Source organism: Lissotriton vulgaris, chromosome 12 (genome assembly GCF_964263255.1).
Source record: "Lissotriton vulgaris chromosome 12, aLisVul1.2, whole genome shotgun sequence".
Taxonomy (NCBI): domain Eukaryota; kingdom Metazoa; phylum Chordata; class Amphibia; order Caudata; family Salamandridae; genus Lissotriton; species Lissotriton vulgaris.
In genome coordinates, this window is record NC_141700.1 from 748,236,624 (window position 1) to 748,259,108 (window position 22,485).

A 22,485-nucleotide genomic window follows, 5' to 3' on the forward strand; every position below is an offset into this window, starting at 1 on the left:
CACTAGAGTGGATTCTATTTTGTTTATGTAAACTTCTGTGACACGCACACAGTTCTGGATTAATTGTTTGAATACTCTTTCTTCTTGCATCTGTGCATTGTTAGTGTGTATAACACACTGTTTAAACTGTGCTGTTTTTCTTATAGGTCACTTTGCATAGTGTGCCACTTCTGTGACACACACACACACACACACATTTAATTCTGATTTTAGTATCCTCATCAGTTCTGTGTGTCACAGTCACACATGTTTTAAAGTATTATTATTCACACAGACTTTAAGTGTTACTATTTGCACAGTCTCTTCAATAAGTGTTTTACTTTTGATATTTCTTCGAGCATTTCACCATTTAGCTTTAACAGTGACCATGCAGAACGTTACAGACCCCCAGTTTTTTTCTCATGGGGAACCACCAATTAAGTGGCAGAAATGAAAAAGAGTATATGAGCACTATGCGAATGTTTGTGGGGTTAGTCTCAGCGCTGAGCACACATCTTCTCTTCTTCTTCACTGTTTGGGATCGGAAGGGCAAGATGTCTTTGATCATCTCCCTGAACTCAGTGACGCAGAGGGCATGGTTTTGAAAAAGTTTGAGATATGTATGAAAAAACTGAATGAACACTACTTGCCTAAAGTTAGCACTATATTGGATAGGTATCAATTTGCCAAAAGGTCACAAAACAAAGGTGAAAGGGTTGAGGCATACATCACTCAAATCAGAAAGCTCAATTCATCTTGCAAGTTTGCAGGATTGCTGGATGAGAGAATTAGGGACCAATTCATGTTTGGGTGCAATATTGACAAGATTCGTGAAGAGCTGTTGTTGAGAGACGAACCCTCATTGGAGGACGTAATCCAAGTGGCAAAAAGGGTGGAACATTCCATCAAGTGTGTTAACACCATTATGAAGGATAAACTAGAAAAGCAAACTACTGTTCAAGTGGTTAAAGATGAATTGAAAACCATGTCTAAACCTGATGTTGTCTCCAAGACTAAAAAGAAACCTGTATTATACAAATGTGACAAGTTAGGACATTTAGCTAATTACAAAAATAGCCTGTATTAAATGTAATTTGTTCCAAATGCAAAAAAAAAAAAACAATTCTGTGGTTTGTAAAACCAAGATTCCTTTTTTAAAATTTTGGAGGCTGAAATCTTGGAGGAGGACTTTGCCTATGGTCAAATAGTTGTTCAGGTAGATTCTGGGGTAAAACGTAAGTCTTACCCAGTGGATGACATCATGGTGGAAGACAAATTCACCCAAGTTTTGTTTGACTCTGGGGCTAAGATCACCATTGTTTCAAGAGTTTTCTATCAAAACAAGTTGTCTCACAAAATTTCTCTTCTGAAGCCTGATATACGCCCCTTGGCATATGGTGGGGAACCCATTCCACTGTGTGGTTACGTCAATGGGCTCATTGAGTACAAAGACAGGTACGTCTCTGGCAAAATGTATGTGTCAGAAAAAGGGAACAGCATAATATTCTGGTTCCATCAAGGAGATTTAGGCGTTATGGTGGATCCAGGTAGCAGTTGTCCCATCAAACTGAAGCAATGTGTTAACACAATTTGCGAAAAACCTGATCTTGATATTGTAAGGAAGATCAAACCAAGGGGGATATTAGCAACAACTTGTGATAATTATCGCAAAACGCGCTTAGCGTGTTTTTTTTATTTCCGCCTATCTCTGGATATTATCGCGGAGATAGCATGCTATTAGCACAGTGCATCTCCAATGCAATAAAATATCCAGCGGTAGTGAATAAATGCGGGAATATCGCAGGAAATTCAGCGATATTCATGCATTAACGCCATGATGGACATAGCCTGACAATCCACCTCCCATTGAAGAAACAGTTAAGTCATGTTTTTAGCAGGTGTTAAATTCTAGTGATAATCGCGCTTAGCGTGACTTCTTTCATCGCTTTACCTGCGTTGCTAACAGGGGGAAGTTGTGTTAGTTACTGTTTTCAGTCGCTTTTAGTTGGGAACGCCTACCTTGCATGTCATTAGCGATAATTATCGCTGACATGTTAGGCGACAGGAAAACTGTCCGCTATCGCCAAAAAACTGTCGCTAACGCCTGTTAGCGACGGCTTGCTGATAGGGCGATAAAGAAAACTGTCTCTTTAGCGGCAAAAAGTGCCGCTAAAGCATCGATAAGGCCCTTGGTAATATGCTCCAAAGTTTTCCTACTGTTCTTAGAGATGAGCTTGGGTGCACCAAGGGATTTAAGCTTAATATACACCTCCATCCTAACTCTCCATCATCTAGTTGCAAGGTGAGAAATGTTCCCTTGTCAGTGAGGGATGAAATGAGAAATGAATTGGACAAACTTAAGCAGGGTGAAATTATTGAGGAAGTTCAAGGGAAGGATTGGTTGGCTCCGGTGGTTGAAGCCCACAAGGCCAATGGGTCTCTCCGTCTATGTGTAGACTTGAAGCAACTCAATAATTGCATGTTGGTGGATCATTATCCTCTGCCTAATTTTTCAGAGCTGTTAGTATTTTTAAGAGCAGCTAAAGTTTTCAGCACCATTGACTTAGCTTCAGCTTACCACCAAATTGCGTTGCTGAAGCCTCAAGGGACTATACAGCATTTATAACACCCTTTGGGACATTCAGGTTTGTAAGGTTGCTGTTTGACCCGGTGTCGGCGGCGTCTGTTTTTCAGCGTGTAATGGAAAAAATCCTTAAAGATTGCAAGGGTGTGTGTATCTACAAAGACGATATCCGAGTATTTGGGAATGATTATGGAGAACATGAGGATCGTCTGTTTAGCATTTTGGGTAGATTGAGCGAAGCAAACCTCACAATTAAAGCTGAAAAGTATCCGTTTGGAATATCCTCCATTAACTATTTAGGACAAACTGTCTCAGGTGAGGGTATTGCTCCTAAGGCCAATCTTGTAGACACCATCACTCGAATGTCTGCTCCTACATCTAGGAAGGAACTCATGAAGTTCTTTGGAATGATTATGTATTATAATAAATTAATTGAGAACTTTCCTGAGAAAAGTAGTGCATGAGGTATATCTTGAGGAGAGGGGTGGATTTTAGGCCTGGGCAATTAACTCCGCCCTGCTGCCAAAGTTTGTGGAGATTTGTTAACTACACATTCCATTAAGATCAGGGAATTCAGGCAAAAACTCTGTTCCTCTATGTAGCGGAGTCAGCTACTAAACTAAACCCACAAATGATAAAGCATCTTTACATGCTAAAAAACATATAACCAATTCAAAAAAGTGAATTTTGGAAATAAAAAATATCAGGCACTGAGAGAGGTGATGATGTTTGGGTCCCCGCTAATCTGGTGGGAGGACCAAGCAGATGCCTTGAACACAAAGAGCATATCATGCTGAAAGATTCAGTGGTTGTTCCATCCTCTTAGGATCACCCCAAGCCCAGTTATGGGCAAAAATACAATTCCAACAAAAGGCCCTGCAAAGCATTATGGGACAAGATTAGCAGTGGGCAGTGAATATTATAGTATCCAATATCAAAATAATTCTACAAAGAGCTGCAGTTCAACTAGTCGTTGCTAGGTGTCCCTCACGAGTCAAATGCAAAAGATTTAAATTATAAGGTGGTCCTAAGAGGATGGGACCACCACTGAATTTTTCAGCAAGATGTGCTCTTTGTTTTCAAGGCATCTGCTTGGTTCTCTCCATAGGTTAGGGAGGATCCCAAAATCATCACTTCTCTCCCTGCTTGCTAAATTTTCATTTTCACTTTTGTGAAATGACCTCATGCATTTTAGCAGGTAAAGACAGAAATGCTTGTGACTTTAACAAAGTATATGAAGTTTCTTTTTTCTTAATTGGGAGTCCAACAGAGCAAAGTTACGGAATTGGAATTCACAGAGTTTTTGACCAACTTTGTGGAATTCCGCGTGGTAGTACTCCGCCAATTAGGCCCACTCCTGGTGGATTTCAAGTGGTCTCAAGAGTGTAGTTTTGAGTTTAAGTTTTAAAAGAAAAACTCAGTAGTGCTCCTAATCTCACAAGTTTTGATCCCTTGAAGACTTTCTTTATCACTATTGATGCCAGTGTCAAAGGTTTGGGAGCTGTTCTTCAGGAGGAAGGTGAAGGGGGAATGCAAACTATTATGTTTTCTCTTGCTGTCTCAGAGATGCTGAATCTCGCTATTCTGTTATTGAAAGGGAGGCCTTGGCGGTATTCTGGGCTGTAAAGAAACTAAAAAAGTTTTTGTGGGGTCCCAAATTTATGAGAAAGACTGATCACAAGCCTCTCTGTGAAATCTTCAAAAAGAAAGGGATAGACATGGTGTCTAGCAGAAAAAGCAGAGGGTTCACAGCTCTTCAAGAGTATGACTTTGACATAATATACATTCCTGACATTCAGAATGGTATAGCTCATACACTTTCTAGACTTGTGATAAAAGTTGAAAATTATGTACAAGGCGCAAGTCGCGATGATAATGATATCCAAGTTTGTGTTGTTGGGGATGGTATCATTGATGAACATCAGTGGCGTAAAGAGTTATCTGCTGATTCTGTTCTTTCTGAACTTGTGTCTCTCATTCAAAATGGTTGGCACTCTAAGAAGCAAGCATCGGAAGAGGCTAGCAAGTTTTGGTGTCTTAACCCCTCCCATGCTCATGATGAGCTCAGCTCGTCATGGCCCGTGGAACGCATAGGTGAGGGGAGAATTCCCCTCCTGTGCTGAACGTTCCACGGGAGCCAATGCACCTGTGACGAGCTCAGCTCGTCATGAGCACAGGAGCGCAGTGCTTCATGATGAGCTGAGCTGGTCATGAGCATGCATGCATGCTGTTGAATGCAGCATGCAGTGAAAGAGGAAAAAATGAGGAGAAATGAAAACATTTCTCCTCGTTGCACCTCCCTACCCCTCCCCTGGGGATCTGGGGATGCGTAGCATTCAGACACATTTCCAGATTTATGATTCCTCGTAAATCTGGAAATGTGTCTTGTTCCATGGGTGTTGGGTGGGAACACCCACAGCAAAACCCACGGAACGCCCCTTTCACACAAAGTGCTGCATGTAAAGGGGCCATATTTACAAGGACAGAAAAATCCAAGCAGGGTGACTTCCTGTCTTTGTAAATATCCAGCAGTAACATATGCCCCCAGTACGTCACAAAAAGTGACTTACTGGTGGTGCAGGGGGCTTGTAAATCTGCCCCTGAGTATAAAAAGCCAACAGAAAACCAAAGATAAGAAAATCTCTTTGGAGAATATCGTATGCAGCTCACCATTTGAAATTACTTTTAATTGAAATTGCCATATGGTAATAAGTGTCTGTTTTTATTTTGCAAAAGATCAGTTATGCTTCATCAAGCCCACTCTTGAGCGATCGTATCCAGTTTCCTTCCTTTTTCCGCACTATTCCCAGTGATGACTTCCAATCTCTTGGGCTGGCCCAGTTGGTAATACACTTTGGATGGACATGGGTTGGAATTCTGGCCTCTGATGATGAATATGGACAACTGGGCAGTCAAAAAGTACAGCAAGAGCTAATCACGGCTGGGGCTTGTGTGGCCTTCAACGAGAACATCCTCATAAGCCGAGCAGACAAGAATGCTTTTCATATTGCACCGGTTATCAAAAACTCAAACGCCAATGCCATTGTGATCTTTTCATCTATTGCTTACCTGATTCCTGTCTTGAATGAGATGATAAGGCAGAATATTACCGGGAAGATCTGGATTGCCAGCGAAGCCTGGTCAACTTCTGTTCTTGCCCCTTTTGAGAAATATTCTGGCATCCTATCAGGCACCATTGGGTTTGCAATCCACAGTGGAGAGATGTTGGGCTTTCAAGAGTATTTCACCAGCATCCACCCTTCAGCAACTCCTGGGGATACGTTTGTGGGAAGGTTCTGGGAAGAAGCCTTTAGTTGTCAGTGGTTGGACAGGGAAAATCTCCTGACCAGGGACAACAACATCAAGAACTGCACTGGGGCTGAGAGACTGGACAGCCTTCCCCTCAACAGCATCCTTGATTTTAGACTTACTTACACTATCTACAAAGCAGTTTATGCCACAGCTCTGGCTCTTCAGGATCTAAGGAACTGCTTGGAAGGTGGCGGGCCTTTCCTTCAAGGCACCTGTGCAAATATCTTAGCGTTCCGTCCATGGCAGGTAAGTTACTTTGCTGCCGATTATTCCAAATAGCAACCAAATGAAAGATACTTTGAAAGGGGCAAGCAGCTGTAACCTAAAAGTGCATGCACATATTGGCAATCACTGACAGACCCTTTGGACATTTTCCACAATGACCATAGTCCTTGTACCCTTTGCACCACCAAATAGCGTGGTCTTGCAACGGGAACATGGGCCCAAATACAAGCAATGAAAATGTACCCATTTCCCATAACTGGACAACAAAAGACAGCCAGGGCTGTATTAGGATCAAATAAACACCTGGGCAGAAACAAAAAACAGGCTCACATCTGCGAATCACACCTTTTTGCTCACAAAGTTTTAAATAGTGTCCTCTGCACGTCACTTGCCCGATTTGGACTTTGTATTTAATTTTGTTAGACTGGATAGATAATTTGGTCTGTCACGGAGGGCTTGTCAATCACACCTCCATTCAATCAGCATACTCTCTGTCACTAGCTTCCGACTGGTGCGGAATGTGAATACTGGAGGACTGATTCAGTAGCCATGGATCCCTCGCTCAGCACTGTTACTATGTAGTATTCTCGCCCACCACCCCATACCTTCTCTTTCCATCACCTACATCTGCCCAGCTCTCTCTCGGTCTCTCTCATAACCCTAGTGAACCTGAAATATTTCCATTGTCCACAGATTTACACAGTATATATGTTAACTCACTAAACAATGTAATAGCTAAATTGTGGCCTAGGTGGACCGCTGCTAATATAGAACAATGGTCTGTATCTATTTAGCATGCCTCACTTTGAAATACCAGTAACATAGTTCAGGGTCACAGATTTAATTTCAAGAAGACTCTCCAATTGGTCATTTGCTGCAGAAATCCAGGTGTAATCTAGATGTCCAAGATACAGGTATTTTAAAATTGCTCAATGGGTAATGCATCCACTGTTGAGATGAGCATTTGATGCATAGAATTCATGACTAAATTTCTGCTGGGCCTACTTCAGTTGTCATGCTTCTGAGGGTGATCAAATGAGCACAACTGAGTTTTGTGATAACTGACACCAACAAAAATTTTTTGCACTCTACGCTTATGTCCATTTTCACCATAAATATTCACCTACACCTAATGTCCATTACATGTATTGAACATTCCCAGAATCTCTTATTGAAACTGCCTCATCTAAAGACCATTCAATTTATTTGTTGTATGTAGAAAATAGTTTGCCTTCTCAGACAACTCAAAAGATGCCACTTTAAAACCTCTCCACTGCTCTTAAATGAGTGAAGCGATGATTGGAGAGCTAAAACAGTCTGTCTTTCAAATTCAAGAAAGATAGCAGCAAAAAGAAAACACAGTGTTAACTGAAAGCCACCTCATCAGTGACTATGCAGAGGCCTAAAGCTGTCTGTCCTTTGGTTAGTCCCTGCAGCCTTAATTTGGGACAGAAATCAGAAATGTGCCATTGTTTAAGGTCCTCTGATCCCATTTAAGAGCCCTGCTGCTAGGCCTTGGTATAACAAGGCGATACTAGGCTCCGCCCCGGCTGGATTGTTGCAATGGTTTAAATGACAATGATCTACCCAACAGAGCCTTAACACCCCTACCTGGTGCTGTGTAACTTGCATGTGTGATGCCAGGAGGTTCAGGCATTAGGGAGAACTGGCATCACTGGCAGCTGGTGTTAAGGAGTATAGGGGAATTTGCCCTATTTATAGAGGAGAAGGAACTCTCCAAGCAGTTCAATGCTAATGGGGGGAGGTTACTTACAGTATATCAGCTGAGATTGTGTTTGTTTAGTGGGAGGGTTGAAAGGGGCTGAAAGGGGGCTGGGTCTCCGACCAGTGCTCGGGAGGTCCGCTGCGTAGGACTTACAGGAGGTACCAGGAGGGCTTCTTGGCCCCCCACAGTCCCTCAGGAATAAAGTGGACTTCATCCCCCAGCCTGTAGTGTGCAGGAGGCAAGTTTGCAGAGTGGCGGGGAAAGTGGGGCATGACCTCCGAAGACCTCTTAGCAATACCACTGTGTGGGACTTACTGGAGGTAATAGGAGGGGTAGATGGCCCCCAAGGACAACCATGGGGACCAGCGTACATCCAGTAAGCCCCACACAGCAGCGTTGGTAAGTTTTCAAAGCAGGCCATGCCCCCTTTGCCCACCACTCTGCAAACGCACTCCCCAGAGCGCTCTTGGATGGTGATTAGAGTCACCTTTGCTGCTGGGCATCGTTAGGGGCCGACTAGCCTACCTGACACCTCCAGTAAGCCCCAGATAGTGGGATTGCTGAGACGTGGACACAGGCCACGCCCCCTTTTTCCACCACTCTGCAAACACGCCTCCTGATACGCTCTTGGTTGGGGGATGAAGTCCCCATGTCTCCTGAGGGTCCCTGGGTGCCAACTAGCACTCTTGTTATCTCTAGTAAGCCCCACACAGTTGGATTGCTGAGAGGGGTCCGAGGCCATGCCCCCTTTTTATACCACTCTGCAAACGCGCCTCATAGTCCACTGCTGCTCGAGGGATGGAGTCCACTTCAGTCCTGAGGTCCTCAGGACACAAGAGGACCTCATCGCACCACCAGCAGTGCTCCAAAAGGTGCGTTTGCAGAGTGGTTTAAAAAGGGGCGCGGCCTTGGACCGCCTCTCAGCAATCCCACTGTGTGGGGCTTACTGGAAGTATCTGGTAGGCTAGTTGGCCCCTATGAACCCTTAAGATTCTAGGGGACTTCATCCCCCAACCCAAAACACAGCAGGAGGCGCGTTTGCCGAGTGGTACAGAGTTGGGGTGGGGACTCTGGGGAGATGCCAGCTTCTCTTTTATTTATTTTTTTAGAAGGGGGCTGTGTGTCCCCCCTTCTCTTAGTCATTTTTGGGCCCTGGGGACCCCATCCCCCAGGGTATGAGCCTTTTAAAAAAAAAATGTTTTAATACAAAACAAACGGGAAAGGGGCTGTGTGGCCCCTGTCCATTGGCCAATTTCAGCTCCGGGGACCCCATGCCCCTGGGCATGGCCTTGTTTTCTATTTTTATTTGTATTATTTAATCGGGACCACTTTTGGCCCTGGGGATCCCATCCCCGGTGCCTGGCCTCGTTTAAAAAAAAAGAAAAAAATTATCTATATGGGAGGGGCCCGCGTGGAGCCCTTCCCTGGGCCACTGTTGGCCCCAGTGACCCCATCCCCCAGGGCCTGGTTTTATGTTGGGGACCACGGGGGGGAGTCCCAATGCCTCCGCGGTCCCAGCGGCCTCCCCACCTCCTACGGGAGTATTGCTTTTGGACAAGGGGAGCTTCTGACATGCAGCTCCCCTTGTCCAAAAGCACCCTGCTTTGCTTAATGGAAGTGAGAGCAGGTTTTGCAATGACAACCATGCTCCCGCCCTGCCATAGCAAACTGTAATATCCCGGGGGTAGGTAGCTGGAGCCTGCCCTGTGGGGTGGAGGTCTCCACAGCCATCTAGGGCTCCAGGTGGCGGGCTGCACGGCTCCCCTCCGTCTTATTTAAAGCCCTGGGGAGGTGGCTTGTATGTATTAATTGAACACAAATAAAAACTATTACTATAAATATATATATATATATATATATATATATATATATATATATATATATATATATATATATATATATATATAATTTTCATTTAAAAAACAATTAAACAATGTACATAATTATACATTTTTATGAATCTCAAATAAAAAATGTCATTAATTGATTATTTAACTTACCACAATATACTCCCACAAACGTTGCAGCCAACATTTAAAATATAAATGTAATTACAATATTATAACACAATTAAAATATTAAGTAATGAATAAAATAATTAATTGTTGATGAATTATTTCTTAAATATCTTCCCACGTTATCCCCCTAGAATTACAACACACACCTAATTTATAACATTTTAATTATAATTATTCATTTATTAACATTTAGGGGTCTATTAAAATGGCGGGCAAATCGCTATTGCCCTTCCCCTCTGGATGGCCTATTACCCCCCTCCACATTAGCATGGCGGGGGTACCGCGGTGGACGGAAAGACCTATCACTGCTTTTCCGCCGATAGGCAATCGTCACGATTGCCTCCCGGGCGAAAAAGGCCTGCAATATGGTGGCGGTGCCTTGCAGGCACCGCCATCCATATTACGATGGTGGCGGTGTAATGCTTTTCCATGGTGGAGACTCCGCCCTGGAAAGGCATGCAGTGTTTCCTTTGGGGGGCCTTTGCGGCCCAAATACAGCAAGAAGCTCAGCAAGGTGATCAGTTAACCTTTGTGAAGGGGTTTCCACTGTGGCAACGTTTGGTCCGTTTGAGCTAGAACAACATTTGTTTGCTACAGATTATGTAGCAGATGGCTAATGCAGCAAATCCATAATGATGTGGAAGATGCAGTGACCGCAAATTTAAATAAATCCAGTGGCCCTGGATAAGAGGCATGTCAGGGTTCCTGTGCACTCAATAAGCGGGCTACATTCTTATTAATCATGCAGCCAAATATAGTCTATTACATCAAACTCAGGCAGTGTTCTACAGCACACACCCTAGCTACACATATTGGAATGTGGTCTGATGTGTGATAGTAAACAAAATGTGGTTTTGCTGAAATAAAGCATTTGCATTGGATCACACAATTTGGTCAAGCAGGGAAGCTGGAATTGATCCTAGATTTTCCAGTTTCTCACTGTGTAATTCGGACACTACATGGGTATGTCTTTATTGCATTACAGCTTAAAGCTTCATCTTTAATTCTTGGTGCATGAGACTAAAGTCTGGGTAACAGGCAGGGTCCACATTGTTTTTTTGGCAGTTTGGCATAGCACAAACTTTAGCCATGGACATAAAAATGCTTCAAAACAGACACAGACTGCAGTCATTTATTTCCAGCATGAAGATTTATCTGGATTCACAGGATGCTGAGCCAAGACCTTGATTCAACCCTGGCTGCCCTTGATGCATGGTGGGGAGTTGTAGCCACGAGGGCACCTCGCCTCCTGTGAAAGCTTGGCTAATTGTGGGCGTGAGGTTCCCGAGGGATCTTGAGCTGAACATACCCGAGCAACAGGCTTGAGGTTTCAGTGGCTTTTCCACCTATAATAGTATTTCAAAAGAGAGTTATGTTACAAAGGGCAGAATCCATGCAAAAAGGTAAAACGCGTTTGGAGAGTGTGATTCTTGAACAGGAGAAATGAATGTAAACATAGAGGATATCTGAAATAAGGAAGAGGCTAGGGGGAGAAGAGTGGTAAAGAGCAGCATATGGACAGGTGTTGTGGATGTAGGCAGGGTAGAACCAGCAAGAGGATGCTGGGTAAAAGGGAGAGATTGATGCAAAGGGGGAAGAACCTGTAAAAAGTTGTGGCAAGAGAAGGTGAGAGGCTGGGTGAGATGAGAAGAAAGGAGTAGAGAATTGAGGGCAGAATCAAAGCGAGAAGGCAAGGTGTTTGGGGAGAGCTAACTGAAAAGAAGACAATGCAGGGGTAATGTGGATATAAGAGGGGGCTGAACAAGCAAGAGTAGGCAATAGTATGTGCAAGAAATGCTGTGATAAGTAGAGCATAGAGGGGAGAGGTAGATTTAATTGGGCAGAATCAGCAAAAAGAGTAAAATTCTGGAGAACAGGTAAATATTTCGTTTAACCATTGAACACTACTATACCCATTGAGTCTTCTGCCAAAGTTTGCAGTTTCCTATCTCTTTATTTTCCTGTTAAAACATGTAAAAACATTGTCTTTGTTTTGAGATGCTTGTGTCATCCTTCACAAAGGGTTTTCATCGTGAATCATCCTCAATGTGTTTGCTAAATTTCAGCCTGCTTTCTGTGTACTCCATTACCCATCTTTACCTTTCTGTTAAATATTACTCCCAGTGGGACCTTTTCCTGCCCATGTCCTGAGTGTAAATTTAGAGATCACAGTTCCTGCCCTGAACTCCCTGTGCAATATCTTGCTAACCTCATCATACATTCAAGCAATGGTTGTTTCTCTGCTTAAAAAACCTTCAGCAGGCTCAAACCTTTTCTGCATCTTCTGACATCTCCTAGCTACCTTTTCCTCAAATGTACCCTAATAATATTCTGTACGAGGGGAAAGCTAAAGTACATTGTGAGACCTTTTCTTTGGGTCAGGAGCAATAGGTGATTGACTGGAAGCATCAGGTGTGGATACAGTGGTTTGTAATTGCTGTTTCAGAGCTGGCTATTTCATTGTATTTGTTTAAGAGTTATTCCTTTTAGAAACTTGTCTATCCAAGGGTGGTAATAGAGAGCGCTGAAAGCTTACTTCCAGATGTGATAAAGGTTTGGGATGTAAAATATGTCTTTTAAAGTACACTGATTTAGATCGGGTGGTAAGGTCATGAAACAACAAGAAATGTGTTCTGTGACTACTAGTCTCCCATACCCAACACACATCTTACAATATCTCTGAGTGTGCAAAGCGTCCTGCAAAGTGATAATGGACAGTAGTCCACCCTGCAAGAGTTACATGCTGCAAGGCCCAAGGAAGGGGCTGGATTCAAGTAGGAAAGACAGATAATTCACATTTAACTGATGGGGCTAAGGCCAGGCCACATGGTGAAGTGATTTATTTATGTCTGTGGATAAACTGGGCTCCCTGCTTGGACTGGCTTGGCCGCTGGTGCACAATCCAAAGGGATGCTGCAGCCTTGTGGTTGGGTGCACAGTCAATCTGACCATGCACACATAGCCAGCCTATGCATTGTCATGTGCAGAATGACAATGGGCCGGCCTTGGCATGCACAGTATGATGTGCACCTTTTCCCATAACAAACAAACCTCTAGGAGTGACAGCAAGATCTAGGGAAATGGCAGAGGTTTGGGAGCACAGATAGAATTGTCCTACCTTGAGATATGAGGCGAAGAAGGGATTGTACAGGAGATGGACCGTGGGCTGGAGGGTGCTGTGATGTAAGGGGGCATTCCATATAGTATATCAATGCACATGGAGTGATCTGCCAAACACGGAGCATGTGTGAGCAGGTAGTCAATAGGTAAAGGGAGGTAGATCTTGCATTTTTTTCCCAGGCCACAAGCTATTTTTCTGTTTAGGCATCTCTTCTGTATATCTTTGTTAGTTCAGCTCTTTGTATCTCCTAAAACTGGAGTTTGAGAATAATTCCTATGTTTAGGTGCTCAGTGTAAGGTACGGGATAGACTTTGGAACTTCTGCATGACAATATATTAGTCATCCCACCTGTGTAAGATGTTTGTTTTGTCTCTTCTGCTTATTTTTTTTGTAATCTGTGCTTTTCATTGTTTTCTGCAGCTCTTGCAGGACATTCAGCGGAGATAGCATGTATCTGTTTATGATGATCCCCCATGCCTGCTGAAAACTAAGGGCTCATTTATAGGGCTGTGCGTCAATTTTACGCCGCCGGTGCGTCACTTTTTGTGACGCACCAGCAGCGTAAAAAATGTGCCTTGTTGCACCATATTTACAAAGTGACGCATCTAGGTAGATGCGTCACTTTGTAAACCCCTGCGCTACATTATACCTACGCCAGTATAATGTATACAGGGGGGGGTGTTCTGACGCAAGATAGGGTCATAGAAGTGATGCAATGAAATCTATAAGATTTCACTGCGCCACTACTAGTACACAAACGCGTCAATTTCTTACACCTGCCTCACAGCAGGTGTAATACTGACGCAGGCCCTTTCATATGGGGCTTGCCCCATGTGAAAGGACACATTGCTGGAGTTGCGTCACTTTTGTGACACACTCCAACAATGCGTCACTTTTGCGCCATACAGATATGTCAGAAATACTGACGTATCTGTAACTCCTTGCGCCATGATGCGTAATACTGTAAATATGATGCATCGTTGGTCTCGCAAGGAGGGCGCAGTGAAAAGTGACGCATCGCTGTTTTCACTCAACAATGCGTCACTTTTCATAAATGAGCCCCTAAATGCCTTGTCTTATATTTAACTAGTGAAAAGGGAGGGCTGGGGAGTCACTTGAAGTCTTGCTGTATAGTTCTGGGACAATCTAATTTGGAATTTTTATCATGTTCTAATCCGGAAACAATTAGTGAATACTGTAGCAATTATATCCGTTTTGAAGACACCTAGGCTAGCTTGCTTAGCAAGATGGATTCATGTAATGTACTTCGAAGCAACACAGCTTTAAAATATGTAAACTTACTTTATTAGGATTATTATTTAGGTTTAAGACATTTTAGTGATATCCACACAAGGAATTGGTTTCATGCAAAGCTGCTTCAACAATTGCAGAACATTAATATTTATTGATACCACTTCTTGCGATGTCACATCCTTTGATGGTACATCTTAGGGGGGCCTCACATGCTCCTATTCTGCTTGGGGCACCACAAACCCTAGGACTTGCCCTGCCTCCTACAATTCAGATGTGGTTGCTCACTCGTTCAGTGACCGCCCCGCTTTTAGAATCCACCGGCTGCCACAGACTGGCATGGACCTGACATATGGCATTGGTTTGATGGACACTACTCAGGGCTGTATCGTCAGGGGCGTGTTTTGGAGTGGAACACCCATCCTAATATCTTTTCAGTTGTGGCAAGTCCTTGGATGGTCATCCACTGTAGTTTGGAAGGTAAGTGCTCTCCTTATCAAGAGCAAGCATGTGATGTGCAGGCAACATCCACTCCAGACGGGGCACAGATCAGATTTAAAATGGTCTGCTGTTAGTACCCGTGACCTTGTGCACCTTCTTCTCGGACCGCTCTATTAAGACTTACCTGTTTCGCATTGCGTACAATTAAAATGTTTTCTTCCTTCCCGGTCCCTTCTATCTTTCTTTTGTTTTCCCTGTTGCTGCTATGCACTCCCGTGCCCTGTCCAGGCAGTTGCCCACTGTCCTTTTTGCCCTAGCGCCAAGAAACTGTATAGTGTATGTTGCGCTTTATAAATGACTTTCACATCACATCACATCACTGGGCACACTTCACCACAGCAACTTTAAATCGGGGTTTGAGTGCCCCACCTGCTTTCCTCTTCTGCAGAGTGTGGCAGTCATAACATCTCCTACAATTCAAAGGTGCTAATTCCTACTGGTTTTCAGTGTGCACGCGAGTTGGTTATTGGTGAAGGAAGGAGGGAATACAGAAAAGTAAAGACACACAACAAACAGTCTGTTGTAGAGCAGCACCCAGTCAATAAGCATTCACATAAAAAAAAACATTCACATGAAAAGGAAGCATATACTTGACCTTTTCACCCATTATGTACGTGTCACAGTATTATATTGCAAGCATCTTGCATCATACGCATATCCGGCAACTGAGTTGCACCTACCAAGATTCTCTATCCGGTCAGGCAAATGTGTAGTATGAGTGCAACGTTGTAAACAATAGGCAAGCCTTCCATTAAACCTCTAGGAGACAAGGCTGGAATATCAAGAATGTAAACTGCTGTCCTTAATCGGAATTTAACATAGCCTACAATGGGGCAGATTTACAAGCCCCTTGCGTCATTTTTGCGCCGCTATTGCGTCACTTTTTACTACAGCACATTGCCAGAGCAACGCATGCGCACTGACTCAGGCTCGACCCAAAAAATATTCTAAGTTCTCTTCAGGTCATGGGTACAATAACCCAGGATACTTACTGTTTTTTTCCAATGTTACTTCTGGACCTCTTAGAGGCTTGGGGAGGGGCCCTCTCATCCTTAATTACATATATGCCACGCCCCCACCCCAGCACATCCCTGAGGGGGTTTAAAACACACATTATATCCTTCACTAATTTGCATCAACATTTTTATTTTTTTTATTTTCATTTTGTACAGTCAGGTTGTAACCACACAGCCCCCTTATGTTTATTGTAACTTTTTTTCTAAGACTCAGGACTCAGTCCCGAGTCTTCAGATGGCTGAAGCCACCTCCTTGTTGATGTGGTGGCACCCAATCAGATCTCATCCTTGATATCTGATGGCCCTGCAGATCCTCCACAGTGTAGAAGTTTTTAATAGCATTAACTGCTTAAAACCTACTGACAGGATATACACCAAATCACAAAAAACCCTATTTCTGGACCAAGAGCTAGCTTTCTAAAGTTCCTATTGAAAAAATGAATGGGGAAAGCATGGTTTGGGACCCACTCTTTTCTCAACTTCCACTTGATGGATCACTCTAAAACTGTCCTTGCACAAACTTGGCAAAAGTAGTATTTAAAAAAAGTTTCATTGAGATTGTGGAATGGTGTCAAACGTATTAGCAAAATAAATTGTCATTGTCATTTCTTATGTAAATGTGCGGCTGACCTAGTGGCCAGTATTCCTCATTATGTAGAGTTCCACTGTATTTGTTACACATTTGGCCTATAAAAATATCTGAATTAGAGTAACTAAATATATTCTCTAGTGTATTTGTTCAATTATGTTATACGCAGTTGCCTTAAAGATTCGTATAACTGACCTTCTGTCACTGTCACTTTTCCTTGCCATTTGTCAATAAATGTAGGTATTCTGATCTTGAACCATGACAAAGTGACCAATAACTGCTGGGGAGTACAGTATTGGTCCAGAACCGGAAATTATGTACTTTTTAATCATATTTGTATAGCACAGATATGAGCACATGATAAGCAGAGCACTGTGCAATTAGCAACAGCAACAGTCAACAGTTTATATTGGGCAGAGAAACAAAACAGTATTGAGAAACAATTGGTAAATGTAAGGTGGACCCTGAATAGATGAGTCTTTAGCTCTTACTAAAAGAGGAGCAGTTTAGGACTCAGTCTTCTGTGTTCTGGCAGGTGATTCTAGACTCTAGGTGACAGAGGGGGGGGAAACCTGGGTGTAGAATTTAGTTTTCTGGTTTTGAGGAGATCAGGAAAAAGACTGGATCTGTCTATTGCAATTGCACTCCTGTAGTTTCAAGCTTTTCCTTCATGCAAGTGGGTGGTCCAATGTATATGTTTGGTGCATGATACATGGCATTTCAGAGGAAAATCTAGATGCAGGTTGAGGCCAATATGTTTTTTTTGGAAGGTAGGGTGATATGGTCAGATTTCTTTGCTGCTGTAATGAGTCTAACTGTGGAATGTAGGATGGACTTAGAACAGCTAGTGTAGATTTAGGAATGCTAGCTAGCGCTGTATAGCTGTTGGCTAATTTAGAAGCGGCCAAGGTAGTAGCTAGCAAAATTGTATAGCCCCTACTTCTTACCATTTCCAAAATGGCACTTCGAGAGCTGGTGAGGCACACCCACTGTCATTTGGGGGCACTGCTCCCGCTGAGGGAATTCTGAATGTGTGAAAAGGTGTTCCTTCTTTCAATCTTTCTTTCTGATGTTTTTGCCATATTTTTTCTTTCCTTCTTGCTAAGCTTACTGTATTTTACTTTGTCTTTTTACATCCATCCATCCCTCCATCATGTTGTCCTTTCTTTCTCTATCCAACCATTATTCCTTGTCACCATGCATACATACATCCCTCCTTCTCCTATACATCTGTGCATCCTTCCCTCCATCCTACATTGCCATCCTTCCATCGTTCTTTTCATTCACACATTTCTCCATCCATCTACTCTTTTATGCATCCATCTGTCACGAGTGGCCAAGAACGGGTGAGACTTGATGAGCTTTAGAAAATCGTTTATTGTATTGAACAAGGTAAACTGAGGTGACCAGTGTCTCTTTGTGGGCTCAGGGGATCTCAGGTCTTCTCCACTTGGCTGTCGTCTTCTCTTCTTGTGGCTCTCGGTAAATAAAAGAAAAACAGAAACGGTTACTCTCCCGTTCAGATCTCCCTACAGAACTCTACTAGTCTGCTAGTAAATCATAAAAGACAGGGCCTTCTTCTAGGGCCGTTCACCTCACCGGTGTTAGCAGAAAAAAAGGTTTTCTGCGGGGACCTGTGAACCAGCTCTCCTTCACTAAAGTCTAGGGACTCTCCCTAACGGGTTATACCTGACGACTAGTTCGGCCGGTTTTGCTACTTTCCTCCCTCCCGTCTTGCCAATCTCGGTAGCCTGTGGCTCCCCTCTTTTCTCCTCTACAATCCTGCGTAGCTGGCCTGGACTCCCCACCAGCCCACCATCGTGTTCCCAGCCCGTTGAAGCACTTGCCTGAGGCCGGGACCCACCATTGGGGTCCCGGCGGTACCGTCCATTGCGCCTTCCTCTGACCACGTCCCGTCTTCTTGTGGGGTTTTCTCCAGCGGCGATTCCCTCTCTCGGTCCTCCTCCACCAGCGGCTCGACTTTGCTCTGTTCTCCTCCTGTCTCCTGCTCCGTCGTTTTCTCTCCTTCCTCCCGTGTCGGTTCCGGCTTTCTGCTTCTCTCCCTCTCCGCCTCGACACACCGCACAGCTGTTTCTGGTTCTTTATCAGGGGTGGAGCCCCGCCCTGGATCGGAGAGTAGTGTTCCCACAAGGTGGTGCTGGGGAGTGCCCCCGGGCCACTCAGATGTATCACCATCATCGTTCTGTTCTGCGGAAACGTCACACCATCTCACAATCCTTTTCCAATATATCCTTCTCTCCGTTCATCCCTTTAACCACCCTACTGTCCAGCCATCACCTCTTTGACCACTCCTCTATTTCTCCATCTATCTATTCATCCACCCACCCTCTTTTCCTTCCTTCTATATACCCTCCTTTTCCCCATCCTTCTCTCTAATTCTCCCTCCCACAACCCCCCCATTCCTCTGCAGGAACTGAAATTGATGAGCACTTATTAAAGAAGCTCATAAAACCAGTTTAAATAATTCATGTTACACAGAACTACCCTCTTTCCCCCAACCTCCGCTCAAGCTGCTAAATTGGGTCATTTATGATACCCCTAGATATAGCAATGCTTGTACTGCTGTCCTGATGTTTGAGGGAGGGATGGGTAGATTATATTAAGCAGATGTAATCAGAAGGATTGAGCTTTTGCAAATTTAGAAATATGTGGAATCCTAGTTACATTCTGATCAATAATAATTCCATGACAGATGTTCAGGACTGTCACTTTGTATATAAGCTCTTTTAACATGCACTATGTGTGGATTTGTCTTGTTTGTCAGCTATCCTGAAAATCCTGCGGGAATCCACGCATCCTAGAGCATAATTTTGCAATTTATAAAGGGGTGGGATGGCTTGATGATAGAAATGTCCAGCAGGAAAAACCCGAAGTCTTAATTGTAACAACAAACTGTGTAATACTAGCTGTAAAGTCCCTGTCCACTGTAGCAGAGTACTGTGCTAGGATACAAATCCTTATTTTTTGTGACATCTTTGATTTTTAATCTGCCAAAAGAAATTTCTCAAAGAGACACAGTGAATTTCCTTTGAGGAACGCAATCATGGTAGCAGAAAACAGAAGACAGCTAAGTGGGATTTGCTCCTCTAAATAATTGGGACACTCAGGCGATGTACAGCACTCCACTGCCTTTTGGCTATAAAAAAGCTCTCAAACATACATACATACATCCATACATATATACATACATACATACATACATACATATTTAGTTCAATGCAGAATGTTTCTTACATCTTCTCCAACATCTCTCCTCCTCTAGCTTCTTCACTACATAAAGAAGGTGCGCTTGCGGAGAGAAACTACTGAGACGTTCTTCGACGAACATGGCAACCCCCCAGCACTCTATGACATTGTAAACTGGCAACGGGATCCTGAGACCATCATGAAGCATGTGAAGGTGGGCAGCTATGATGCCAGCGCCCCTCTAGGGAGAACCTTCTTGATCAACAGTAGCACTGTGCAATGGGTTGCAGGGAAGACACAGGTAGGAAATGTCAACTTTCAGGTATTGATTTAATACTAAGTATAAGGAAAAGCATGTCACATAAGTTGTGTCTAATTTAATAGCGTGGTCAAAGCAAACATCCAAACACAGAATAAGTGACTAGCTAATACAACATTTGGTATGAAAGTGCAAACAGTTTTGAATATGAATTAGAACATTGGATGGTTGGGTGCTCCACTGAAAACAATTGAGTGCTCTGGGCTTCTAATGGCTGGCGGAAGCCCAGAGCTCCAGCATTCCAATGTTTGTTCACAGAAACAGCTGTGAACAAAGGCTTCTCGGAGCTTGAGGGGATTTTACCCCCCTTGGGTTCTGTGAGTCCTTTGTTTTACAAATTAGAACATTTTGGCTTCAAGTTGCAGAATGTTCTAATACCCTTAGAGTTCTCCGTAGCGAGCTCTACCGTCCATTACAGGCCCCCTCTCCTGTTAAAGGCCCTCGCCTTTGGTTTAAACCATAACCACTGGAGCGGGCCTTTAATGGCCAGTAGAGCCCGCTATGGCAGGCTCCAAGTCTGTAATAGATAGGTCCTTCCAGCCCATCTCAGCCTTACAGTAAGCAAGGAATTTTTTCTTTAATATGCGTCTATAGAGCACCTACACCAAATGCTATTAGCATGTTTTACACTATAGCACAATTGATAACATGGAAAATAAATTAAAGGTAAAAGTATAATCACATGAAGTAATGCAGCAATAAGGAAAAACCCTTTTAAACAAAAACTTCAGATATGTGAAGTTTTTGTAATAGCCTACATTAATATTAGTAATAGCGATTACCAAATAGTGTTTTTTACGAATCTCTTTTCAGTAATCGTTATTACCAGTGCGCTAAAGTGAAATCCAGCCCTGATTTCCAAATTAGCTATTCCAAGTGGGTCACAAATTGACCAACTTCAACAACATAATATGGTAGGTGGCAGTTTTTGACGCACTAGGAATCATTGCCATTGCAGGAATGGTGGCCTGCAGGGGTCAATACAATAAAGAATTAATTTTTAAGCATCCCATTTCCTTTAAGGAAAATGGGATGCATTTCAAAATAAAAACTGAAATGTTTCATTTTTATTTTTTAAGAGAAGCCGGCCGTCCATTGCCTACTCTTAAAAAATATTTTTAAAACATTCTGGGACCACTTCCTATATGCAAATAGGTTACCATGAACTTTGAGTTGGTGTTGAAGTGCATATGTTTTGCTACCCCATTTCAGTCACAAAACTTTACCACCTACCATTCAGATTCCCGATAACACACCCCTTCCAAATAGTGAGTCTGTCTTAGTTCGTGAACCCAAACTATGATTCGGTAACAAGTTACAGAATCACGATTTGATGGTTGTCCATTAAAAAATCCTTTTTTTGGGTTCAATGGGCCGATTCGCAGCCTGCAAAAATATAGCCCAAAATCTGCAGCAATCCCTGAAAACAAATGTTTTAATGCTTAAGCTGTTATAATCTCAGAATTTATTAGTAGAGAAGGTCTTTGCGCCGCAGACCATTTCAACCTGCAGAATATGAACAACAGGTTAGGCAGATAAGTATTTTTGTGTGGTGGACAATTGTATGAGTTATGCACTAAACTTAAGATTTGAAATTGTTGCCTCAGAATTGGTGAAATGTGTTCAAAGTCTCTTCCAACCCTTTCGAGTCTTGCTGTATAATGATTGACCAATTCCAGTGCAGCCAAGGATGACTGGGCAATGCCTGCGAAGACTGCATTGACAGAGTCCAAGCAAGAAATAATCAAAGCATGACCTGCCAACTTTATTTTGTGGTAGACATAAAGGGTTTTGCTCTTTGTCATTGATTGGATGTAGAAGTTAACAGGATTGGTAAACTTCTTTATCTGAGGGATTATGGATAGAGTGTTTACCAGGCACTTTGACCTAATTTAAGAAGCTGGAGTTGGGATGTATTGCTCAAGAGTCAGTTCATTTAGGGTAGCTCCATTTCAAGTGCAAAGCCCACAAATGTTCTACACTAATGTGCTATCAAATGTTACTGGACACGCTAAAGCAGCTCATTTTCAATTGCGCTACAATTGATGACCACTCTCCCCATGTACATCAGGTTTCACAATTGTTTAAGAGTCAGGTATTTCACCATGCTATACCATCTAGAATGACTTCCTTGTGTAGGAGTAAAGGCACATTTTCTATATTTCGATTATACCCAAAACCTAAAAAGTTTAAGAATCATTGTACATTTGCGGCATTATTACTTTGATTGTTAAATAGAGGACAATGAAACATTGGCCACAACCAACCTTTAGAACATTGGGGAAAAGATAAGCATGAATGGCTGTTAGTCAAAGAAAAATGGGTGAAGATGGTACAAAATGTTGAGCGGAAGACAGATGACAATCAAGAATAGCAAGACATGCCTGATAGACTATTTGAGGAAGATATAATAGATCTCTCACAAGCTTCAAAGATCTGAAATTATTTGATGACACAAAAATCCTGTTGTTTTGATAAAAGTATAAATGCTGATGTATGTACCATTGTGATACAACATAATTTATACAGGTACTCAATTCCTTCCATATATACCTGTTTATAATGACCTTGTTGATATAAAACAAAAAAAAATTGATAAAGAGGAAACAAGGCATTTCTATCTTGATTAAAGGGAGG

General features: G+C 42.9%; 1 protein-coding gene across 1 annotated transcript in view; it reads left to right on the top strand.

Moving 5' to 3' along the window:
• The window catches only part of LOC147678564 (extracellular calcium-sensing receptor-like), a 93,648-nt gene that overhangs the window by 51,077 nt on the left and 20,086 nt on the right, over positions 1-22,485 (top strand). Inside the window, exons 3-4 of the mRNA XM_086945694.1 lie at positions 5,300-6,121; positions 19,606-19,839. Coding sequence (XP_086801820.1) covers positions 5,300-6,121; positions 19,606-19,839 — 1,056 coding nt within the window. The remainder of the gene's footprint in view (positions 1-5,299; positions 6,122-19,605; positions 19,840-22,485) is intronic.